The sequence below is a fragment of the Ipomoea nil genome, unplaced genomic scaffold (genome assembly GCF_001879475.1).
Source record: "Ipomoea nil cultivar Tokyo-kokei standard unplaced genomic scaffold, Asagao_1.1 scaffold1043, whole genome shotgun sequence".
NCBI lineage: Eukaryota > Viridiplantae > Streptophyta > Magnoliopsida > Solanales > Convolvulaceae > Ipomoea > Ipomoea nil.
Genome location: NW_017617471.1, coordinates 3,933,173 through 3,945,396, shown reverse-complemented (window position 1 = coordinate 3,945,396; position 12,224 = coordinate 3,933,173). Strand labels below are relative to the sequence as shown.

The 12,224-nt window shown below is 35.8% G+C and overlaps 3 protein-coding genes across 3 annotated transcripts; 1 reads left to right on the top strand and 2 right to left on the bottom strand.

The window, feature by feature from the left end:
• The first annotated feature begins 729 nt into the window (after positions 1 to 729).
• LOC109181582 (14 kDa zinc-binding protein) lies at positions 730 to 2,928 on the top strand. Its single transcript, XM_019331419.1, has 5 exons — positions 730 to 866; positions 971 to 1,028; positions 1,736 to 1,825; positions 2,410 to 2,530; positions 2,615 to 2,928. The coding sequence occupies exons 1-5, from the start codon at positions 751 to 753 to the stop codon at positions 2,680 to 2,682; spliced, it is 453 nt and encodes a 150-aa protein (XP_019186964.1). The 5' UTR covers positions 730 to 750; the 3' UTR covers positions 2,683 to 2,928.
• A 130-nt stretch (positions 2,929 to 3,058) lies between these two features.
• On the bottom strand, positions 3,059 to 4,533 carry LOC109181580. Its single transcript, XM_019331417.1, has 3 exons — positions 4,128 to 4,533; positions 3,655 to 3,779; positions 3,059 to 3,339 (listed from the first exon to the last, which is right to left on the bottom strand). Exons 1-3 carry the CDS (start codon positions 4,510 to 4,512, stop codon positions 3,136 to 3,138), a joined length of 714 nt encoding a protein of 237 aa, XP_019186962.1. The 5' UTR covers positions 4,513 to 4,533; the 3' UTR covers positions 3,059 to 3,135.
• A 1,431-nt stretch (positions 4,534 to 5,964) lies between these two features.
• On the bottom strand, positions 5,965 to 10,953 carry LOC109181469 (protein ZINC INDUCED FACILITATOR-LIKE 1-like). The gene is made up of 17 exons (XM_019331247.1): positions 10,598 to 10,953; positions 9,884 to 9,924; positions 9,691 to 9,751; positions 9,492 to 9,594; positions 9,279 to 9,381; positions 9,084 to 9,137; positions 8,920 to 8,982; positions 8,796 to 8,845; positions 8,622 to 8,697; positions 8,292 to 8,468; positions 8,118 to 8,205; positions 7,878 to 7,963; positions 7,670 to 7,777; positions 7,543 to 7,587; positions 6,970 to 7,058; positions 6,827 to 6,870; positions 5,965 to 6,362 (listed from the first exon to the last, which is right to left on the bottom strand). The coding sequence occupies exons 1-17, from the start codon at positions 10,779 to 10,781 to the stop codon at positions 6,193 to 6,195; spliced, it is 1,542 nt and encodes a 513-aa protein (XP_019186792.1). The 5' UTR covers positions 10,782 to 10,953; the 3' UTR covers positions 5,965 to 6,192.
• Between the last annotated feature and the right edge of the window lie 1,271 nt (positions 10,954 to 12,224).

Genomic DNA, 12,224 nt, shown 5'->3' with positions numbered 1-12,224 from the left:
GGAGGCACCAAGAGGGCATTACGAGTGGATTGACTACCACACTCCACCGGTGGCAATCAGAGATTTTCTGAGAAATGACAGTTATTCTTTAGCTGCTATTACTACTAGTAACTAGGGTAGCTAGGTAACCCCCCTTTCTTTCCCCCCCCCCCCCCCCAAAAAAAAAAAAGCTAAAATCTGAAAAATTAAGGAGAGTAGAATTTTTTGTTAGCTGATTGACCTTAATTATGAAATGACTATTTTACCCTTTCCATCCCTAACATTTATATATCTCTTGTTGTTGTTCATCTGTGTTACTTTTTTTTTTCTTTTTTTTTTTCGTAACAACAATAATAATGTTTTTCTTTCATTTTGACTTCACTATTAATAATAATAACAATAATAAAATAAATAAATATTGTAAAAATAATTTAAAAATTAATAAATTAACAAAATATGTTTATACCTTTATAGATCATTTTAAATATAATAAAAGTAAATAACTAATTTATCAAATAGTTATTTACAACTACTAGTGAATATTTGTCAAACTAACTAATCCAATCAACTATCAACTAACTTAATCAACTATTAATTATTTACTTTCTTTTATCTGCTTTGATTGGTCAAGATCTCACAATGATCCTAAGTTACAGGTGCAATTCAAACTTTAAAATTGCAAGGTGGATATTATACCAATATTTTCCCTAGAATATAAGTGGTGTAGCAAAGTGTAAATAAAGAAAGATGAAGGACTAGTTGTAGCGTGAAATGGTATTCGAGGGTAGTAGTAGTAGCAGCAGCCGACTTCAACGACTGACCAGTCATCTCTCTCCTCACACTCCCATGGCTTCTGGAAACGCCGTTCCCTCCGATTCTCCCACCATGTACGCACGCTCTTACTCTTTCTCTGTATCTTTCCATTTTCAACTCCATTTTCGATCTTTTTTTCCCCTTTAATTTTCGTTTCACTTGTTCTTTTGATCTGCAGATTTGACAAGATTATAAACAAGGAAATTCCGGCCAACATTGTTTACGAGGATGATCAGGTGATATTCGTCCCTCTTCCTCTTCATTCTTTAGGGAGTATTTGTTTTTAGGGTTTGTTCTAATTTCTCCAGTGTAAATTATGTCTTTGAGCCAAATTCTGGAAAATGATTTGAAGGTTACGTGTATAATTGATTTGGTTGATACAAATTTCTGAGCATACATACAGCTGTTTATGTTGAGTGAACAAATTTCTGAGCACACAAATTTATGAGAATAGGTTGCATTTACTATTGAAGTTTAGGGTTTAGTATGTATTGCTTCAGCAAATGGGATTGTATTCTACTCCGGCTTTATAGTTCTAGGATGCATTTGGAAAGGCTAAATGGAACTTGTTTTCCTGTTTGAAGCTATAATAAAAATGAAAGGAAGATATGGGGTTCTTGTTTTCTGGGAGATTTTTGTAAACTCATCTTCTGGTGGGAATAGATTGTTATTGTTGTGATTTGTGTCTCCGGTCTTGGTTTCTACACCAATTTAAGGAATATAAGGTTTTGTTGAAGGGTCCTCAACCTATTGAATATTTTCCTATCACATGTTAGTGGAAGTCTTTTCCACACTCATGCCCTTGTGAAATTTTTGTGTTCATTATTATGAATTTTTTGTTTATTTTGATTAAAACATCTGGATTATTGTTTATGATGCAGTGGACAGTGTCCTTTGTCATTTCCTACTTCGCTATGTTTGACTTCTGCTTCACTTTGGACAGGTTTTGGCTTTCAGGGATATAGATCCCAAAGCTCCTACACACATTCTTCTTATTCCAAAGGTGAAGGATGGTTTAACTGGGCTCTCCAAGGTATTTCCTATAATTTTCTCCTAATATGAACTTGAACATGTTGAGACTTGAGAGTTGTGGTTACCCAATCCTAGGAAAAGAAAATTCCCTTCCAGCGTGTAGTTTCTGGTGGACCCTCCTTATCTAGATAGGCGTGAGTTTTTATCCTAAATACGAAGCTTTTGTAAAGTTCTTTTTCACTAGAAGAAAGAAGCTAGAACACTGTTTGCAATCCATGTAAGGTGCAACTATGGTTATTAGATGACATATGCTCTGATTATGGTCTGAACATTTGAGGGTCTGTTATTCCCTTTGTCCAACTTTGAATAGTAAATAATTTCAGTCAAGCCTCGTTAAATGAATCATACATATAAAATAGAACGGAGGGAGTATATTAGAAGCACATAATGATGATATTTTGCGCCCAAACAAATTAATTGTGTGCAAAAGAACTGTAGTCCCTTTGATACCTGGAACACGATAAGGCAGAAGAAGTGATTCATTTTGCCTCCATGGGAATAAAACAAACTTCATGATTACGTGTTTACTGTTTTCATTGCTTGTCTTTATATTTTTCCTAACTATATCAGTATTTTATTTCGAAGGCTGAGGAGAGACATTGCGAGATTCTTGGTCGCCTTCTTTACACTGCAAAGCTTGTAGCCAAACAAGAAGGTCTCGATGAAAATGGGTTCAGGCTTGTGATCAACGATGGAAAAGATGGAGGTAAGTATTTTTCTCCTTGCCTGCCATATCTTTTAACATAGAATTTCAACTTCATCTTTTGATCTGAATATTGCACTTTGGCAGGCCAAACTGTTTTTCATATTCACCTTCATCTCATTGGAGGACGTCAATTGAATTGGCCACCTGGCTAATTGGACTTGAGCAATTGTAGAGACCCTGAAGATAGATGTCCCAGCAGAATCATCCAGAGAATAAGGGTAGTTTTATGCACTTTATGCCCTACAAATAAATAACCTTGCTGGTAGTCAATTGGCTATCTATCATGCATGAACATTTTATCTGGAATGATACTTGCAATTAAACTATCTGAATCATGACAGACTGGAAATTTGTGAATGTTATCAGTTTTAACTTTTAATTGGGCATACTTTTATTTATTTCTGCTGCACATAGAGCATTGATTACTTACAGTAAAACACCTCAGATCATAAGCACAATGTACCAATGTGCAAAGTGAACACAAACTATAGAGCAGGAAGCATGCTTCATGTACATAGATTCTCTTTGTCATCCCAAAACCTAATCCTCCAGAGTCTGAAACCCTTGAATTATTCTGTGCAAAGTAAATTTAGCATACATAGAACCTAAAGATCTTTCCATACATTAAAATCAGTTTTAGAGTCAGTATAGTTAACAACACTATCTTGGCACCCCATGAAGAATGTACTTTGGGAAGTATCTATGTTAACTAGAGCATGAGCTGTTCCGCTGGGGCTAACTGCAACAGCAACCTCATCTGCACCAAGCTTCACCTCGGCATAGCCTTTTTGAATTGCATTATTTTCTAGCTGTACATGGAGAATTTATAAACTCCAGTAAATCACAGTACATAATTGGCATGAATGCATGATGCATTGTAGTACTAACAGAGAAAAGAAGAAACCTAATATCAGCATTTGTAAGGAGCCCAACAATCAGTTACTATGTGCAAAAAGGACTTGAGAAAGCAGGAAGGCCAAATTCTTTACTTAGGACCAACCCCACCCAACCCAAAAACTAAAAAATAAAAAACCATGAGATTGGTTTTCACAGCCAAAAGTCCAAAACATTATAGGAAATTACTGGTTCCCAACATTATATTTATACAGAGAGAGTTGGCATACCCGGAAAAGTGTATGAGCTCCCCAAATCACAAATGTCTCATTGCATGTATGATGCCTATGGTTCCCCCTAACACCACCAGGTTTAATCTCACCCACATGAATGGATGCACAGCTCATTGTTCCACCTGCATACACAACATTTTTCCTTGGTTGAATGAATCATGCACCAACTTCAGAATTCCCAGAAAACTTGAATTCAAATAATTTGGCAAAATTTTCTCATCCTCACACCTCCTGACTTGACAGGATAGTGGATGAGTAAATTACGGTGATTCGCTTGGTGTCCTTCCCATTGGGTGTAACTCTAAATCAGAGCTGCCAGGGCCCGGGCGCGGGCAGTTGAATTCAAATAACTAAAGTGCTCATTCCCAATTGAAGTGACAGAGAAAAGCTATAATAAGGGCACAGGGAAAAATGGCGCAAAACAAATTAAAACCTGAATTTCTGGATATGCAATCGGGGAAGGAAGAGACCTGAAATAGAAGAATCGAGGGCAAGCGAAATGGGGTTAAGCAGCCATCCGCGCTTATCCTTGGCAACAAGTGGAGAAGAAGCAGGGAATCGAACAAGGTTAGCGGAATTGTCTTCGTTGGAAGACCAATGGCGGCGTCCCATATTCATAATCCCGGATCCTAATCCCATGCTCGGAAAATGCTCCGAGGGGCGTTGGAATCTGAAGGTGACCCATGTCAGGAGAAGGAAGAAAGATAGTAGGAACGGGAAAGCATGGGGCTTCTTCAGGAATGACTTCAGCGAGCTCACTACCGTCGCCGGAGATTGGTCGCCGCCGCCGGTGGAAACCGGCAGTTGGTGGTGGGTGCCGGATGCGGGAAATAACGTCCTCCTAGGGTTGGCCATTTGTTTTCTATAACTCTGCTCTCATATTCTTCTACGCTGTCAGGACCCGCAACAAACCCGATGCCTACCAAAACAAATTCGGTATAGTATAAGGTTGTAGTGTTATATACATAAATAGTAATACATAACAAATTGTATCAATGGTGGAGTAGGTGGACTATGATTCTCGTACTAGAGTCTGTCACATATAATCTTTCTAGTGCGGTTTACATTATTTGCATACTATTATAAAATAATGAGATTTACCTAATGCACACTTTTGAGTAACTATTGCAAGTTCTTTTCGTCACCAAAAAAAAAATTAAAATTAAAATATCATTTACCTTGCTGTTGTTATAAAGAGGAAAAAGAAAATATTTTTTTAATAAAATAATTGATATTTTCCGTATATTGTTACTAATTTATTGTATAAATCTTCTAAATTAATGGTAAATCACAATCCATCATCTCATTTTAAAAATTCATTATTATTATTGCAAAGCCTCATTTTAAAAAGTCAACATTAAACTATTACGCAAGTTTAGAGTTTAGTCAGTTTATTAATACACACAGGGATAATGATTGCGAATTTTTCTTGTCATCCTATATACTTACGAGTGTGCACACACGTTCAACAGTGTTAGAGAGTGTACTGATATATTATAATTTTTCAAAGGAAAATGTACAAATTAAAATAGACTATTGTGGATAAACATATAAGTCTTATAATAATTGATGATTGGTATGCTGCTTGGCTATGAAATGATTTTAAGTTATATAAGATTCAATTAGAAAAGAAAACATAGCATTTTTGTCCATGTTTGAAGATGAAGCATCCACAATCAATTCTTTTTTCGATGACATGAACGAGAGAGGGGACAATGGATGTCTTCTCATCCAAATAGGGAGAGGCTCCTCCATTGAGATTGACGAAGGAGGGGGAGGATGGCTGCTTCCTCCTTTGTCTATAAAGAAGGAAGAAAGTTGTCACGATCGACTCTTTAAATTTGGATGCATTTTTTAATCTTTTTAAAAATTAAAATTAGACTTTTTATATGGTGTGACATGATAGTGTCATTCCAAAACAAAAACAAAAAACACTTTATATGCCAAATGCCATAACTAAATCATCCGTTGTTAAAAGTTTCAGATGATTATCGACAAAGTAAATTAATTGCACAATTTTTGTATTTATTAATCTAATTATGTAAATTTCACAAATTTAATGAACTATTTAACACTTCTTTCTTTTTCATAAAATTAGTTTGTCCATTTGGGGCTTTGGGCAAGTCAAACTTCTCAAGAACTAAATGAAGTATTGACTTTTATAGTATTCTTTGGGTACACAATTATAAAAATCAAGGGAAAAATCCTATATCGGTAAATACTTTATTGTACTCCTTGCATTAAAAAGTTAGGTATGAATGAATTTTTAGGCACAAGATTAATTAGAACGGCTAAACGTGCATCAAATTTATCATGCGGAAAAATAGGGAGTTTGAGTATCATCTTTCCTTACCAATATGCTCCAACCATGGAAACTTTCTTTATTTAAACCAACTTTTTTTTGGAAGTTCAAGATGGTAACCTACATTTTACTCAAAAGGATGATTTAGTGGGTAAAACATGATTCTCGTACTAAAAAATTAAATTTGTCATACAGGATATTAAAGCAGTCCACAAGAAGTTGGTATTTCATGGCTATGGCAATTCAGGCAATGCAATTCTGTGTTGCATGCAGTTCTCTTCAGCAGCCCCATCTTGTTTTGACTTTAAAATGTCATCCTCGGGGAGTTGGAGAAAGGGCTTGAATGTCATAATCAGACCCAGCAACTCAAACACATTTAGGACGAAGAAAACCAGCTGATCGCCTGCATCATATATAACATCACCTTGATCATTTACAATAAGGAAAAATCCCATTTCAACTGGTTACCGCCTTACCGGTTTTAGGTTTGATCCGATAAGTTTTGGTACATTTAGTTATTTAGGCTCAAGTAAGTCGTCATTTGGTCTCTCCTAGTCATTGGCCCTTTACGGGTTGAATCATCTCAGGTCATTCACTAGTCCTAAGACTACGCAGATCCAAACTCCAAGTCAAGATCACTAAAAGACAGACAGTTATCATCAATCTCAAGACTATATGTTATAACTCTTATTGACTTCTGCTCCAAGGCCACAATCGTGCCCGTAGCTCTCTTATTCGAGTGTTTAAGTGTTTAACTACCCCATCTTTGATGCATATAACTAATTTTATTTACAAATTTTAATCCGTGTTGCTAATATCTTATAGTTTATGGTTGGACTAGCATATGTATCTTGAGTGGTAGTTTACCTGGCATAAACTTTGCATCTTGACGCAGTTGTGACCATGATAATCTGCAAACATATAGAACCTCTTAAGAATTAGGAGAATTGTTTGGTAGTTTAGAACATTTTGAACTACGACAGAGAGGCACGTAAAAAAAGACAACTCACAATGAACCCCCGGCTGCTGGGCCAATTGTCTTAAAAAGAGACATTGCAGACATGGAAATGCCATTGGCAGCTCCTCTCTGCTCCTGGCTCTGAAAACATAGTCACATGGTGTAAGCATTCTATACCGATACAACGAAGCCCTTGAAAGAACTTCTTTAAGGAGTTTTTTTCACTTTTGATCTCATGATTATAATATCATTTTCACATTTGATCTCTGACTATAAATCTTTCCACATTTGATCCCAATCATCCCATGACTTTTAAATCATTGCCACATTTGGTCCCTCCGACTAAATTTCAGGCAAATGACTTATTTTGAATGACAAAATTGTCATTTTTTAATCTCCTCACTGAGAAGTTAAAGAAAAAAGTAATGAAATATCACAATTTTGACATTTTAAGATAAATCACCCGTGACCAGAAATTTGGTAAGAGGAACCAAATGTGACAAGGATTTAAAAGTTGTGGAATCAAATGTGAAAAAAATTAATAGTCAAGGACTAAATGTGAAAATGGTTCCATAGTCGTGGGATCAAAAGTGGAAAAAACTCTTTGTTCAAGTATGATACTTACAACTGCCCTGTTCTGAAGGATTAATAGTCCTGTAGTGATAGATACCTGACGACAAGGATGAAAATATTCAGATAAAGACTCGCAAAAGTGTGATATTTGGGGTGGAATTTTGGGAAATGAAACTTACAGAGAGCACATTCTTTAACATGGAGGCGCAATTAAGCACCACGGAGAGGCAGAGACCAGATAGCAGAGCTATGTATGGATAAGTTGACAGCAATGGTATGCTAAGAGCCTGGATTTTAAACCAGAAAACAAGATAAGAAACCAGTATGGAACTTGATGGTATGCAATACGAAAATGAGCAGGATACTGAAACCCAGGTAAGGCCATACTGCTCCAATGCGGGATATCATGACAGGACCAAGAACCTTTTCCACCAAGGGGTAAGCGAAAAGCTGAAAGAGTAGAAGTCCAATGCCTAAAAGATTGGCACATGAGTCAAACCACACTAAAAGATTGAATCCAACAAATTAACTAATCTAACCATGACCTTATAAACCCATATATTCTCTCTTATTTTTTCAATGTGAGACTCTTAACAATATATATGTAGAGATATGATGCCTGTGTACCTGTAATGGCTAGAACTTGACCAACATCTGCAGTTGTGTAGCTCAACCCCCCAAGCTTCCTTGGACTGACAGCCCATAGAGAAAAAATCTGAACAATATCTCAAGTTAGAAAAGGCTAGCATAGATACTTTTGTTGAACTATCATAATTTTGTGGGAAACAAGGAATAAATTACCTCCAAATAGGCTATATCATGAAGTTGGAAAACACAATAGACAAGAATAGAAGAGATTAAGGGCCAATTCTTCAGAAGGCTTTTCTGAGAAGTCGGAACCTCGTGTTCAGGTTGCTTTGAATTCTGAGAAACATCATGTTCTTCTTTGTGTTCTTTCTTATGAGTGTGCATTGTTTCCTGCAATATCAGAAAACCTTTTACATCATGAAACTATCCTAGTTTAAATCCAATATATTACATATATAGTTGGTAAATGATTGTATTTAAGCTTCAATCAATCACATAGTGTAATAATCAACTCATTCTTATTTGCCTAAGCTTCAATCATACCGGAAGCCAAAAGGACATGACGGTTGCAACCAATGCAAACATGGATATAATAAGACACGGCAGGAAGTATGGGAATCTGCAGATTTTCATTGAGGAAGATAAAATGCTAAGGTGAAAAAAAAAACAGATAAATCAATAAGAAAATGTATAAAAGAACAGAGAAACATTGCTTACTTCCCAAAAAAGGACTCTGCAGAAAATATGGTGGGATACTTTTCTGCAGGCTAGAATTATATGTTTAAAAAAGCATATCAGTATTGCAGAACCCAAGAGTAATAAAAGGGAAATGATAGTGCACCTGGGCAAAATAACCTCCAACAGCCGGACCAATCACCAAGCCTATTCCCCATGCTGTGCTAACCTAGAAAATATTGGCCAGATCTTTGTATCAAAATATATTCTGGGACAGAGACAGAAGAAGCAAAACAAAGAGAAGAAAAGAACGAAACACGAGCAGCTTACTGCAGATATGCCCAAAGCATGATATTCTCTACGGCAAATTTCAGAAGCATATGCCTAGAAAGTTTGAATTCATACAAGAATTATTAACAAGAACTTCAGTAATCAAGTTGGCCATAATATACACAAATGTGTTAATTGTACTAATTATACCACAAAATTTTCTAAGAGAGAGATATTAAACATGAACAAACATACCCTCATTGTACCAATTATTCCACACAAAGCTCCTAGAAGAAATCTTGTAATAATAGCCATCCAATAGTTTACACTAAGGCCAAAAACGGCATTGAATATAACCCTGTAAATCATGTTCAATTTGAAGGCAAATAAAAAAAATGAACTCCAATTAAAGAAAGCAATATTTGTGGAATATCTTAGTTTCATCCAAAAAGGACAAGCTTTACTAACACTGTTACTGTGCCAATGATGACCACAGGCTTTCTGCCATATCGATCAGCAATGATTCCCCAAAGAACAGATGTCAAAGCTCTCCCCAACATGAATGATGACCCTTTAGTAAATATTAAAAGCTATGCTTAAGAATTAAGAAGCTGAAGATCCTACAAAGTCGTTCGGCAAGCTAGAAGTATCGACAAAACATACTAACCTACATATCCAGCATAATAACTAATATCTTCCTCCCTTTCAGCAATGTGAAAGTCCCTAATCTGTCAAAATCAAAATGGAAACACTGGCATAACTACTTGGAAAGTTAACAGAAAAAGTAAAACATGAAAGAAGTGGAACACATCATGTACTGAATACAATAAAACTATCCAGTAGAGAGATCTAGCTCTTACCATAAAATATAGGAAAGGAAAGAGAGATGATATTGGTAGTGCTGCAAAATAACACCAAAGATAAAAGTATATTAGGATGCAATTACATGAGAGCAGACACATTAAGTTACATAATTTCTTGAATTCGGCAAAAGTAAACATTACAGTAATTTGTAATGTCCTTTTTGCTATATATATATATATAGGTCCATAATCAAGTGCGAACTGGCCTTAAACCGCGAACTACTGAAGGATTGCACCACAACTACTACATAATTGCACCGCATCGGACGATTGCACCTGGGAGCCGTTCTTTCCATAGTTCGCAGATTCACAGGTTAAGACTAGTTCATACCTGATTACAAATCTATATGTGTGTGTTGGGGGGGTGGGGGGGGGGGGGGGGGGGGTGTAGCTAACTGTTATGATCATAAGGTCCAGTGCTTAAGGAAATGTTGATGCACAAACATAATATAATGTTTTCTGCACTTGATGATGTATATGTTCATCACACTTATGAATGAGGTTTATTGAGGTTCAAATAGCTACATGCTGATCAGAGGTTCCTATCCTAACACACCATCTGCTCTAGGATTTCGTATCTGAAGAAGAGTTAATACCATATAGGGTTTGGACGTAAATTCAGGGAGTATTGCATTTCAATTTCACTGAAATTTCATTTAAATTGAATACAAAGAAGAAAGAAAGAAAGGGAGTTAGGGAGGGCTTACGAACCGGCGCACAGGGTGACCATGGAAATGAAGAAGACGTGCTTGATCGGAACGCCGGCGTCGGCGCGTTTGAGCAGCTCCACTCTGCAACCGGCGCAACTCTCGTCGTAGCAGAAGTACTCGTCCTCCAGGTGGCCTCCGTTTTGCTCACTCTGCTTCAACAACGGCTCTGTGTTCCCTTCCGCCATTGATTCGCTCGCTCGCTCGCTCGCTCGATACGCACACCACTGCTAGCTAGTGCTAGCTCTCAATGGCGGCACCAATTTATGCACAGAAGAAGAACATGAATCATGAGTGTAGATGGCGGGCGGGTGGGAAGGCGATGGGGTCATTATTAGTGATTTATGAATTTCATTTCCCAGAGAAAATATGCATGCTTCTATTATCATTCAATCATTATCGAGCGTAAACTATTGACAAAAAAGAATTATTGCAATTTTTTTTTTCTACCAAATTCTTTAATACATAAAATTAATTATTTGCTTGGAGGGAATTATAATATTGCAGAATTATAATTTCTTCATTTCATGAAATTGAAAATTTTACTGTTTTTCTAAATTTTGAAAAAAAAAATGAAACACTTAAACATAGCCATAAATATTACGGAGTATTAGATATGAGTAAAATATATATATATTAAAACTTTATAAAAATATTCATAACAAAATATAAAATATAATTAATTTGATAAAATAGTTAGAATACAAAATACATTATAAATTACACATCTCATTATTAATATAAAAAAATGGTGTATATATATATATATATATAGAGAGAGAGAGAGAGAGAGAGAGAGGAGGTTCCAATGAAAACACTTGATTAGGTGATAACATGAGAACAAATCGTGTGCATCCATCTAATATTATTTAATGATTTAGATCAATCACGTTCGCACATATTCAATCGCATTCGCATACATTTAATCTAGATCAATCTAGACCATTAAATTTATTAGATTAATGCATAAGATTCGATCTCACAATGACACCTAGATTAATCGCATTTGCACACACTTAATCGTGTTGGCAAAAATTTAATTTGCGTTCGCACACACTTAATCTAGATCATTAAAATTAATTAGATTGATGCACAAGATTTGTTCTCACGTTCTCACCTAAGCAAGTGTTCTCATATATATATATATATATATATATATATATATATATATATATATATATATATATACTGATTTAAATGCGGACAGGATTTCTCGTACAGTCGGTTCGGAGTGCACTATTAGTATGCATAAATGCATCACATAGTGTTCGGAAATGCACAAATGCATCATAAAATACAATGTACTACACTTAATGGTGCATTTTTAAACACTTTGTGGTGCATTTATGCGTATCCGGGATCATTTATATAATAAACAAATTTTCTTTATGTTCGGATGACAAAGGAAAAATGACAAAGCACGTAGCAGTGTCGTAGTACGTAGTCTGTAGTTGGGCAGCTATTCTGAGGATCCCGTGATGTCCGAGCACCAGTAAAGATTCTTTCACGAATAGTAAAATTCTGTCTTCAAATAAAAAATTAAAAAAAAAAATTAAAAGAGCAATAATGATCGTTTTCCACGTTATATAGACAACGTGAGTCTCTGAACGTTACAAAAGATCACATCCATA